The sequence below is a fragment of the Pseudoliparis swirei genome, chromosome 7, assembly GCF_029220125.1.
Source record: "Pseudoliparis swirei isolate HS2019 ecotype Mariana Trench chromosome 7, NWPU_hadal_v1, whole genome shotgun sequence".
Classification (NCBI taxonomy): Eukaryota; Metazoa; Chordata; class Actinopteri; order Perciformes; family Liparidae; genus Pseudoliparis; species Pseudoliparis swirei.
In genome coordinates this window covers 12,246,331-12,259,165 of record NC_079394.1, presented here as the reverse complement: position 1 = coordinate 12,259,165, position 12,835 = coordinate 12,246,331, and the positions used below count along the sequence as shown (strand labels likewise).

Sequence of the window (12,835 nt, the reverse complement as noted above, 5' to 3'; positions counted from 1 at the left end):
TCCCATCAACCGTGACCAATTATCTTCAACGGTTTCTACTTGAACACGTCTACCTGTCTCTTGGACCCCATCCCGACGAGGCTGCTTAAAGACGTTTTGCCTTTAATTGGCGGCTCTCTATTAGATATTATCAATGTGTCTCTGCTAACAGGCCACGTACCACACTCCTTCAAGGTGGCTGTTATTAAACCTCTCCTGAAGAAGCCCACTCTGGATCCAGAGGTGTTGGCTAACTACAGACCGATCTCTAACCTCCCGTTCCTCTCCAAGATCCTTGAGAAAGTGGTCGCAAATCAGTTGTGCGACTTTCTACATCATAATAGTTTATTTGAGAAATTTCAATCAGGATTTAGAAAACACCACAGCACCGAGACAGCACTGGTGAAAATTACAAATGACCTCTTAATGGCAGCAGATAAAGGACTCCTCTCTGTCCTGGTCTTGTTAGACCTTAGTGCTGCATTCGACACCATTGACCATGACATCCTGTTACAGAGACTGGAGCAGTCGATTGGCATTTCAGGCACGGCACTAATTTGGTTTAAATCCTATTTATCAGATCGATCTCAGTTTGTATTTGTAAACGATGACGCCGATAACCACCAACGTTAATCACGGAGTTCCACAAGGTTCTGTGCTTGGACCAATTTTATTTACTTTATACATGCTTCCTTTGGGCAATATTATCAGGAAACACTCCATAAACTTTCATTGTTATGCAGATGACACTCAACTATATTTATCGATAAAACCAGAGGAGAGCAACCAACTCTGTAAAATTCAAGCATGTCTTAAAGACATAAAACATGGATGACCTGCAACTTCTTGATGTTAAACTCAGACAAAACCGAAGTAATTTTAATCGGCCCTGAGCACCTCAGAGATCAATTATCTGGTGATGTGGATTCTGTAGACGGCATTGCCCTGGCATCCAACACCACTGTAAAGAATCTTGGCGTTATCTTTGATCGACTTGTCCTTTAACTCCCACGTAAAGCAAATCTCAAGGACTGCATTCTTTCATCTACGTAATATTTCAAAAATCAGACACATCTTGTCTCAAAAGATGCAGAAAAATTGGTTCACGTTCGTTACTTGAGACTGGATTACTGCAACTCCTTATTAGCAGGCTGCTCTAATAAATCTCTTAGGTCCCTCCAGTTGATCCAGAATGCTGCAGCTCGTGTTCTCACTAAAACTAAGAAAAGAGATCACATCACTCCTGCACTAGCTGCTCTGCACTGGCTCCCAGTAAAATCAAGAATCACTTTTAAAATTCTTCTCTTAACCTACAAAGCCTTGATTGGTGATGCTCCATCATATCTTAAGGAGCTTGTCGTACCATATTGCCCCATTAGAGAGCTACGCTCACTAAATGCGGGACTACTTGTAGTTCCTAGAGTCTTAAAAAGTAGAATGGGAGCCAGAGCCTTTAGTTATCAAGCTCCTCTTTATGGAACCAGCTTCCAATTTCAGTCCGGGAGGCAGACACAGTCACCTCGTTTAAGAGTAGACTTAAGACCTTCCTCTTTGACAGAGCTTATAGTTAGGGCTGAATCAGGTTTGCCCTGGTCCAGCCCCTTGATATGCTGCTATAGGCTTATAGCTGCCGGGGACGTTTTAGGATGCACTGAGTACCTATCTCCTCTTTTTCTCTCCTTAAGGATGAATTTTCATCTCTCAATCACACGTTACTAACTCTGCTTTCTCCCCGGAAGTCCTTTTGACTTTACGTCTCATGGGGTCATCGGACCCTATGAGACGACATAGATCCTATCTGCCTGATGGATCGTCTGGGTCGTGGAATTCCTGCTCATGACTACGCCACTGTCCTGTTGAGACTCCGCCCACTCCTCCTCCCCACCGCCATCTGCCTGATGGATTGTGGAGGTCTCCATCGTGGAATATGCCTACTATGAACTATTCATACACTCTGTCATATTCATTGAATGTATTTTAACTCTAAATCTGTCCTTCTGTACACATTACATCTATTGCATCTGTCCATCCTGGAGAGGATCCTCCTCTGTTGCTCTCCTGCAGGTTTCTTCCTTTTTCCCCTGAAGGGTTATTTGGGAGTTTTTCCTGGTCCGATGTGAGGTTTTGGGGCAGGGATGTCTATGTGTACAGATTGTAAAGCACTCCGAGACAAATTTGTAATTTGTGAAATTGGGCTATACAAATAAACTGAATTGAATTGAATTGTTGTGATTCAGAGAGAAAAAGTAAATTCATTATCAGAGAAAAATACAGTTTTTTATTTGACACATTGAGGCATTGATGGAAGCAATATGCAGGCACATAACGTATATTTATCATGGAGTAGAATAAAAAAACATTTAGGACATGGTTACATTTCTTATATGAATGATCGTTTTTGTTAGAACAACCAAGATAGCAAAGTCACTTATATGATCTATGACTTTCTTTTTACGACATGTACATAAGCAGCCAAGCTTTTTTATGCATAATGGAACAAAGTTGCCATGCAGATCGAACACAAGTACAAGAATGTTAAAGGGTTGTTGGAACAAATCCTGTATAGTGCTGCGTTTGGAATAAAGACATTTTATGTTTAGGTTATGTACATGTCAATGTCTTGTCATTTACATGTAATGCACTTAAAGCTATACCGGTATTCTGACTGGAAATACAATCCTTACAGACATTGTTAGCATCAATATTGTTTACACACATTCTACACATTGATTTTGATTAAATTAAAACGGAAACAAAAATGACCTGCATTTATGTCAGTGGATTTTTCCAACATATAAATCTACTGAAAGACATTCATGGAGTCACAAATAATAACCATCACATTACTTTGGCTGAAGCCCAAAAAAACAAAAAAGGTTAATATTATATTCTGTGCCACAGAAAGTGTTATTCAACATCCAAAAAAGTAAAAACTCCATTTCTTATACAATAATACTTGTTAGTTTCCATTTATCTTCCAAAATCCTGAAACAATCTGTATCAAGCTCCTTTTGAATACGTGGTCTTTGGTGTACCTACACAGAAATTATCCATAAATGTACACATCTATATGACATCAATTAAATGGCCTACAATTCAGCTAAAATTCTAACTTTTTTTGATCAGTTATGTGACTTGCACTGTGACTTGTAGGTGAGACGCAAAAAACTGAAATGTTCATCTCGTCTCAACGGAGATAAAGAAACGCTTTGTGTGGGACGGGATGTTGAACAAACGCCATGATTAATATGAATGAGCACAAAAGCACGCCCTCCTATATCTGGTAAGTGTGAATGCCTGCATTGCCCCGTGTCTTAAACATCAGCTGAAGCCAGAGAGTTTACAACCTGGAGCACATGTCGCAGAGTCATGAGACGAGTCATGTGGTCAGCTTTCAATCCCCCCCCCCCCCCCCCACACACACACACACACCCCACACCCCACATATCCACCAGTCTGCATCAATCTTGCATGACAGGGTGGACTGTTTGTGAGAACCCAAGATTTATCTCCAGTTACAAAAAATAAAGCTTGTTCATTTTTAATCTGTAGAGGTTTGGTCCTATGTGGAATATATTAGGGTTCTATTTTTTTGTAGCTTTCAAACGCCTCCGATATAAAGACACTGGGGATATTCTTAAGGAATACATCACCTGGAATACAAACTATACTAAATAACTGAATTTTTCCCCTCAAAACAATCTTCAAAAAGGTTGTATAAAACTTGCCTAAAATATGTGTTAGTGCCTCACATGCAATGTAATTTAAATGGATCATGCTCTTTATACGAGATGCAGTAAGTCATATAACATTCATTCATTTCTTCGTTTTATGCCACAAATACTGGATTCGATATGGTTACACAATGAATAAATAACGTTCCCCTCTTTAAACAAAAGCTGTATAATAAATAGTGAATTCTCGTCATTATTTTTCTTTCATAATTTAAATAGTGGTAAACCATAGTTGTTGATATTGAAGAAATTGTCTGAACATTTTGCATTTCCTGATGTTTTTTTCCGCGCTAGTGCCATGATTTAGGTCTCAAGAAACTGTGAAACTACCCTCTGCTCCTTCTTGTTTAAAAACAGTTAAACAATTAAAGTTTCGTTTCACTGCTAGTTCTTACAAAGTAGCTGTTACGACTGTAAATATGTACATTAACTAAACTGCAGGTGTAATAGTTTCGGCGTAGCTTGCTAATATAAGACCTGTTTAGGTTTAAGAGTACAAAAGATCAGCTTCAATTAGACACAGCAAAACTGTGCGACAATGTAAACTTTGGAGATATGAAATCGCACGTCAGAAAAACACTTCAAATCACAAAATGACATGCGAGTAACGTTAGACCAAATGAAGGGAGACTCGCATCATCGGATATCTGCCAATTGCGCTGAACTGCATGAATAGCCTACCAGGCTAACTCAGAAACATCTACATTAATGCGTTTAAAACAGACATTTACAAACGATTTGCAGAACCAAATTACATCCAAGATATCAGATTTTGAAGAAATTGCCTTGTGAGTTTGGGAAGTAACGTTATTTAAGAAGATTGCTACCACTCCCATGTCTGTATGTTCCATTAGCTTAGCTTAGCATCACTGCAGCCCACTGCTCCTTAATGACTAAGGATGGGTTAAATGCAGAGAATACATGTCGTTGCCTGTGTACCTGTACTCTGTGCAATGACAATAGATTGAATCCAATCCAATCCAAAAGACTGGACATTTAGGAAACAGCCAACCTGTTTCCGTGGAAAGGTAACAAACTCTTCCACAACCTCTTAAGCTCACTATTACCACTTTATATTCCTATTGAATTTGTAGATGAAATGTCTCTAAAAAGGGACAATTTGGGTTTTTATATTTCCTGGCCCGGATGACTTCCTTCGGTCTTCTTGTCACTGTGAGGTTGAAACCCAATTTCTAAACTGCCTCTAAGTAAATTAGAACTTTACACACTAACGTAGGAATAGATTTACAAATAGCTGGTGCAACTTCAGCCACAGTTAGTGACTAATTTTCTAGGTATTTCCAAAATCCTCTCAAGAATTGTCTTTGCTCAATTTGTCCAACATGAGCCAAATGTAAATGTTCTGTTTTTCATTTATTGATTTAACTTTATATGCAAGAAAAAAAATTCAAACAAAACCAGTATTTCTCTTGTATTGTATTGTACGGAAAAGTCATTTTTGTCCTTTTTTATCGCGTAGCAGACTAAAAGTTTTTTTATCCAGATAGTTAAAAGTGTCTTTGAGGATTCTGGAAACACCTTCTCAACAAGTGTTGTTAATAAACATTCTGGATATATATCTTTTTTTGGAAAATCAAGTTTCTGTGACTTAAATGCAGCCGCTAGCGTGGCAATAGACGTGTTGGAAGATATTTCTAAATGTCGTATAGTCTCAAAACCTAATGTAGGCCGATACCACTTTCTAAAACTCTGCATTATAGTAACAACACAATATTGTCTGTCCATGAATTTATGGCTTGTTGTTGTAATGTCAAACATTATTCCAAAAATGTGTGGACAGTCCCACTGTCTACAGAAAATAAAAGACAAAGAAGTACACATATATACACATACGGTACACATATATGTATGTATATACTGTATATAGATATATATATCTATATATATATATATATATGTACGTGTATATATAGGGTACAGTAAACGAATACCATCTTCCAGAGTAGTGTAGATTGTCTGACACCTCAGACTGGAGGGGGGGGGGGGAATGGCCTAAAAACAGGAAATGCACCTCTCTTGAGGCCTTGAATCTGATTACAAAAAAACACTGATCTAACTCCTTCCCTGAGATTAGGCAGTGATTTCAGTGCACAGAATCAGTGTACCGTTGTAAAAGGTTATCAATCAATCGGAACTGGAAGCTTTGACTTTGTGTTGAACTCCAGTTACAATAGTTCTGGCCAGCAGCCATGCAAAGGAGAGCAATGGAAGCCACAGAGCAGCATAAAAAGTCCTAACTGTGCAGCGCTGAAGACGACCATATACCGAAATAAATGAGCTGTGATGAGTCTGTGACATCCTCATGTGAAATTAAAGCGTGATGTGTGTGTGTGTGTGTGTGTGTGTTTGTTGAATGAGGGTGCCGTAAATTGCCGTAACACTTATAACATGCATCGTGGGTCACATCAGAGGTTGGAGGGGAGCGGATGTATCTGGGGGTCTCTCCAGGCGTCGCCTCTTAAAAACCACCCCGTGTCTAGGAGCAGTGCGTCAGGCTGAGTTTGATCACGCCCTCCCGGTGCAGCTTGTAGAGTAGCTTGAACTCGCTGGGCAGCTTGTGGGTCTCCTGCCACTTGGTGGTGAATTTGGTCCCTTTCTTGTCGTAGTAGTGGTAGGGCAGATCGTTGCCCGTGTTGGGGTCCCAGCCGAAGGGCCAGAAGCCGTAGAGGTGGATCTCATCGCACATGGCGGACGCCAGCGTGTACATTAGGATTCCCGTGCTGAGCCGTTTGGGGGAGAGGTTTTTAGTCTTCCAATACCTGTAGAGGGGGGGGGGGGGGGGGAGTCAGATCACATGTTATGAAATTTAATGATTTGGTTTATTATAAAATAATGCAGACAATGTACAGAGCTAAAGCAAAGTCCCCGCCAGACTGTGTACAAAGGTTGTTTTCAATACATAATAATAATAATAATAATAATCATTTATTTTATATAGCGCTTCTCAAGGCACCCGAAGTCGCTTTACAGAGTCCAGAGTCCAGTACACTCAAAAAAACAATTCAAGCCCTTCTTAGAGGTGACACATTTAAATATTGTTTGATACATTTAAATAAATCAATTACAAAACGAAGATATTTATTTTGAATGGGTGTAACACAAAATGTATGAATACTTTCATTTATTAGATATATTTAGGTTACACTCACAAAAACGATTCAAGCCCTTCTTCGAGGTGACACATTTAAATATTGTTTGATACATTTAAATAAATCAATTACAAAAATAGATATTTATATTTAATGGGTGGAACACAAAATGTATGAATTCTTTCATTTATTAGATTTATTTAGGTTAGATGGTGTGCATATCAACTCAAAATAAATGTGTTTCATTGAGGACTACCCTTTGCGTATGCGCCTTCTGAAAATGAGTTGTTTACATGAGGTGAAGACACTTTCAGGGCTGTACGGTGGTGTAGTGGCTAACACTGTCGCCTCAAAGCCAGAGGTCTGTGGGTTCAATTCCCAGTCGGGGCGTACCTTCTGTGTGGAGTTTGCATATTTTGTTCGTTTATATTTTGAGTTTGACAAACACAAATTAATTTCATTTAATGAATATCGTTATTTTATTTTAGATGTATTTAATACAAATGAGTTGGACTAACTTAATTACATTGTATTGCACTGATGTGCTAAATTTGAGTTGGAGTTGCATATAATTATTGGATGGAAAACCTGCCAACAATTTAATTGAGTTCATCCAATGAGTCATTTCTTTGAGTGTAGTCATACACACACACAGTCATCCCGGTGGTGGTAAGCTACATCAGTAGCCACAGCTGCCCTGGGGCAGACTGGGGCAGATATGAATGTACATAGGATTTAAGAGATGTTTGTAAGTTTACTGTACAAAAAGCTAAAAAAGGGATTAAGAGAAAATGTATTTCTATTGTAGGAGCCCAATTATGGAACAACGTTCAAATGGATGTAAGAATGGTCAACTAATTTTTGGTTTTCAAAAGGATTAGTTATAAAACCATTTTTGAGGGTTATAAATGGGATTGAAATGTATATATATGGAAGATGTATGTAAATATATATATATATATATATATATATATATATATATATTATTTTTTATTTTCTTTATTCTTTTTCTTTATTTTCCTGGGTCCTGGGTCTGGGATGTTGTATGTGTACAGAATGTAAAGCCCTTTGAGGCACATTTGTAATTTGTGATATCGGGCTATACAAAATGAACTGAATTGAATTGAATACTTCTCCTCCACGTCTCAGAGGCAGAGTGACATAAGATAGGCAACCGTTAAATGAAGTTGCATTGTCAATTCAAACGGTAGATTAATATTTCCATTGTGTGTAGATTGTTTCTGCCGTCATCCAAGCGACCAAAAGTGTAATTATAATAACTGTAACTGTCTTTTTTCATGGTGGAGGTCTGAATCACAGGTGTCAAACACAAGGCCCGCGAGCCAAATCCGGCCCGCCGCATCATTGTATGTGGCCCCTGACGGCTTGAAAGACATGTGATCCCCTTTTCCTAAAGAAATTGAATAAAAATTTCCTGTGCTTTTATTTTGAAGGTTTCAAATTAAATGGATGTATGTTGTAAGATAAGAAACATTTTCCTATGTACAATCTTTCTACACTCAAATAAACAATAATCAAATGCAAAGAGAGTTATTTAACAATATGTTCGAGGAGTTTGTAAAGTGTTTCCGGCCCTTTAAGAGGGCGGCCATGATGCTGATGTGGCCCATGGTGAAAACGAGTTTGACACCCCTGGTCTAAATGCTGGTGAAGGTCCTAATGGAGCCGGTTATTGTGTTATAACCCTTTTTTTGTTGCCAACAAATAAGTGTGTTCTTCCCTAAATCATGAAACTTGTCAGTTTGACTTTAGACTAGTTAATCAGGCAATGCGTTATATTTTACAGAAGTGTGTTCTCCTGTAACATGTTAATATTCCCTAACATAAGGTATAATTGGTGGGCAATACCCAGCCAAGATCTTCACATTTTACTCTTGTATTACTCTGAGAGTAGTCAAATCCAACATGGGCATGTTTTAACTGTCTGTTACATGTCTGGGTCAGGTCTGCTGGGTCTAAGCGGTTAAGAATGAATGGATGGATGTGAAATCAAAAGTTGTGGTTCTGATAACACTTTCCAGTTTGCATCTTAAATCACGTTAGTTGACAAAATCCGAACTAACAATCAGATCCACGCTCTTACTTGTTGACGTTGTGCATGATGTTTCCGGGCCAGGCCAGTTGGATCTTCAGCTGACCCTTGTGCTCCACGAAGAAGTCCACCAGGGTCCTGGTTACCGTGGCCGAGGTATGGAGGAAGAAGGCGGGGATCCACAGGATGGCTCTCTCCAGCTTCTTCAGGTTGAGGAAGAAATTATTCCGGTCTTGAATGGTCAGCAGGTTATTGTAGTACCTCTCCAGGATGCTGGGGTTAAAGGTGGTGAGGTTGGTCTTCTTGCCCACGTCCTTGGAGTAGATCTCCGTGGGGGCGAAGTTGCAGCGGAAGACAAAGTCGGCCTGGTCGATCTCCGGGCCGCACTGGCTCCCCGTCAGGATGCCGCTGTTGCCCACCACGGCGCAGATGCTGTAGTGCTTGTTGTGGATGGGAGAGATGTCCGGCAGCAGCGACTTCAGGTTGTTGCTGATGGAGAACACGTACTTGTGGCTGGAGTAGTCAAAGTGCATCAGCTGGCCGACGCGCACGCTGTTCTTCGTGAGGGAGAAGTTGGTGGGAATGTCGATGTAGGCGAAGATATCTTTCCTGGAAGGAGACAAAAACACGTTAACACTGTGACAGGCAAGAGGTACTCGGATCTTTTACTTTATTACAGCAGCAATACTGCAAGGTAGAAATACTCTGTAAATGTCCATCATTGGACACTATTATATATGATATTGGATTAGTATTACATTAATGTGTAAAAGCAGGATCTTATTGTTGTAGTTCGTGGAGATCTTTAAAAAATAAACTTTTTAGTAATCTCTGGTGTCCTTTGAAATATTCCCTTTAATTTAAACTCTGGCAGAGAAAGCCTGCCTGCTGTTTATCCTGCAAGAAGACACACTAGAGAAGAAGAAGAAGAAGAACAAGAAGAAGAAGAACAAGAACAAGAAGAACAAGACGAACAAGAACAAGAAATATTGTTCATAATTAGAATATCTCACTTCTGCTGATAGAAAGCCGTCTTGTTGAACTTCCATTTGGACGGTTTTCCTTGGAGCTCCTCGTTCAGGGCGTTGGTTAACGGGATGAAGGAGGGGTCCAAGAAATTCATGGCAAATTGAGACCTGTGGAGAAACATCATGTGAATTAGAGACTCCGGTGTGTTTTTATAGATATTAAATAATATTCAGAAGGTTTTCTGAGGTATGTAAACAGGAGATCCACAGAGATCTGTTCTGGGTATTCTCAGAAAACAAAGAGTTTTCCACAAAGTCAACGACGTACATTAATGTTGGACATAATCCTAATCGTTCAAATGCAACAGCAGTGGAAACCCATTTTAATTAATCTTACATTTATTAATCTGATCTTTTTTTGGTCGATAACTATTGGGTAGCCAGGTTGTGGAAAATTACTTTGACTGATTGTACCCTTTTACCTAAAACATCTGCCTTGGATCTGCACCAAAAATTAAATTATTGACAATTTACAGTTACAGCGGCATATTAGACGGATGTAAATGCAGTGGATGAAAAAGTTAAATATAAGTAGACGTAACAAGAAAAATAGAATGAAAACACAGAAGAACATGTAGCTCAAAAGTGTACTTACACTATTACCTGTCAGACGAATGTAGTAGTGTAAAAAAAAGTGCAATATTTCCCGAGTGATACCCCAAATATATAATTCAACACAGTGCTTGAGTAAATGCACTTTTGAGCCACGTCAGCTGGATGTGATGTCGCTGACGACGCAGACATGTCCAAGTATCCCTGCACGATGTGCATCGCCCATGGCAACAACATCAGCACCTAGGGACACACTTTGATTGACAGGAAGCAGATTTGGCCAACATTGAATGGGAAAGTGATGCGTTTAGCTGTGTGCATCACACCCAGGTATATATATAAAAATATATATATTTAAAAAAAAATATATATATAAATATGAATCCGGCCCGACACCTCTGTGTTTACATTCACGACGACGACGACGACAACAACAACAACAACAACAACAAACAATTGATCTGCATCCCAACGATCGGTGCATCACTCACTGAAATCCTGCGTGGAACATGATCCTCGGACTTCCCATGTCGTATTTGGAGGAGGAGGAGGCGAACAGGCTGTCTCTTCTCAGCGACACGAAGCGGATGAGCGACAGGATGAGCACGGCGACGCACAGGATAACCAAACCCAGGGCCTTGACGATGCGGACCATCTTTGAAGCGTGTTCATTCCCTGTATGTAGCTGCAGCGAGGCGTTGGCCTATGTTGTCATGGCCGGGGGGTGGAGGGGTGGAGGGCGGGTGGGGGGGTCGGCACACTGCCTGCCTGCGGGGGTTCAGACGCACGGGCGCTCGTGTGGCTCATATAATCGAGTAAAATGGACGGCTGGTGGTGCCAGTCGGCTGCATGGTGAAGATGCCGCGGCTCTCTCTTTTTTAAATCCTCTTCCTCTTCCTCTTCCTCTTCTGCTGCTGCTGCTGCGGCGACTCCCCTCCAGGCTGCCGCTTTAATCATGGAGATGGAGCCCGATCGCGTGTCCACACATCCACCAGCCTGCTATCGAAGACAAGCCCTGTCGTCCAGCACCAGATCGCAGCAGCCTCACTCACCACCTCCACCTCCTCCTCCTCGCGTATACACACACACGCAGGCACGTGCACAGACATTTTGGGGGGCAGGTGCTCAAACCCAAAAAAAGGGCACCCAATGCCAAAAAAAAATTCTGACAGAGTTGAAGCGTCAGCATCAATACACGGATGATGCAATACATCCTCGACCTGCGTCTCCTCTGGCAGCATCAGACCGCTAGCTTACATGTTCTTTATGAATAAAGATGAATTATTATATAGCAACAACAGTACAAGCATTCTGATTGGCTAATGGGTCTTCATGCCAGCCACGTATTGCCCTCCTGGTCTGACACGGATCCGGATTGCCCTCTTACGTCATTTTCAAAATGAGCTATATTGATAGACATCAACAGCCAAGAGCAGTGGTCCTCAAACTAAGGCCCGCGGGCCGAATACGGCCCGCCTCCACATTTGGCCTGGCCCTCTGAACAATACCAGAGAGGCCTTATGATTTTTTTTTCAGTCTGGCCACGTAAATCCTAGACTAGCCCCTGTTAAATAGAACAGAATAAGAACTCTCTCTCTTTTCTCTCTCTTCTCTCTCTCCTCTCGCTCTACTCTCTTCTCTCTCCTCTCTCTCTCTACTCTAACATAACTAACGTCAGTAAACAGCTGGACGAGGCTTTGAAATCACGGATTTCGTGAGTTTTTGTTTATTTATTTTTTTAGAAAACGTCGGACCAGTATTGACGTCATGTTTTCAGCAGCGCTAATGTTGTGGTTGATTTATCACCAAACAACGTCAGGGGACAAACGCCGTCATGATCTGTTTGCCGGTCAGAGGAGAAGGAGGTGCAGCCGTTTGGTGGCGCGAGGAGCACTGCACGGAGGAGGAAGTGGAGGAGCGCGGCTGGGAGAGGGATAGGAGAGGGGGGCTCGTGAGCGCCTCGCCGCGGAGCATGTCGGGGCGAAATTCTCACAATAACTCAAATAAATGCCCCGTCGGATATTAAAACACATTTGGGGGGACTTGATGACAGAAAGAGTAACTTTTATTCTTAAATACTGATGAATGAAAAAAAATTGTCTCCAGCAAAAAGGGCACTTTTCTCATCCAGGGCAAAAGGGCTGGTGCTTCAGCACCACTAGGGCTCTATCTGTGCACGTGCCTGCACACACGCATGCACGCGCGCGCGCAAGCGAGCGCGAACACACGCTTGTCCAATAATTAATTTAATATGGGATTGAATTGGAGGGATGGGGGAGGGTAGATCGCATAGATCAAGTAATGTGTGCCCTCTGGTCTGTAATCCGAGTTGTTTTATTCAAGTACAGTTTAGGCATTTTTACTATATAAACTTCCACG

At 41.0% G+C, this 12,835-nt stretch overlaps 1 protein-coding gene across 1 annotated transcript; it reads right to left on the bottom strand.

Moving 5' to 3' along the window:
* Positions 1-5,733: 5,733 nt before the first annotated feature.
* On the bottom strand, positions 5,734-11,111 carry LOC130196971 (sia-alpha-2,3-Gal-beta-1,4-GlcNAc-R:alpha 2,8-sialyltransferase-like). Its single transcript, XM_056419409.1, has 4 exons — positions 10,948-11,111; positions 9,890-10,012; positions 8,928-9,485; positions 5,734-6,493 (listed from the first exon to the last, which is right to left on the bottom strand). The coding sequence occupies exons 1-4, from the start codon at positions 11,109-11,111 to the stop codon at positions 6,211-6,213; spliced, it is 1,128 nt and encodes a 375-aa protein (XP_056275384.1). The 3' UTR covers positions 5,734-6,210.
* Positions 11,112-12,835: the final 1,724 nt, after the last annotated feature.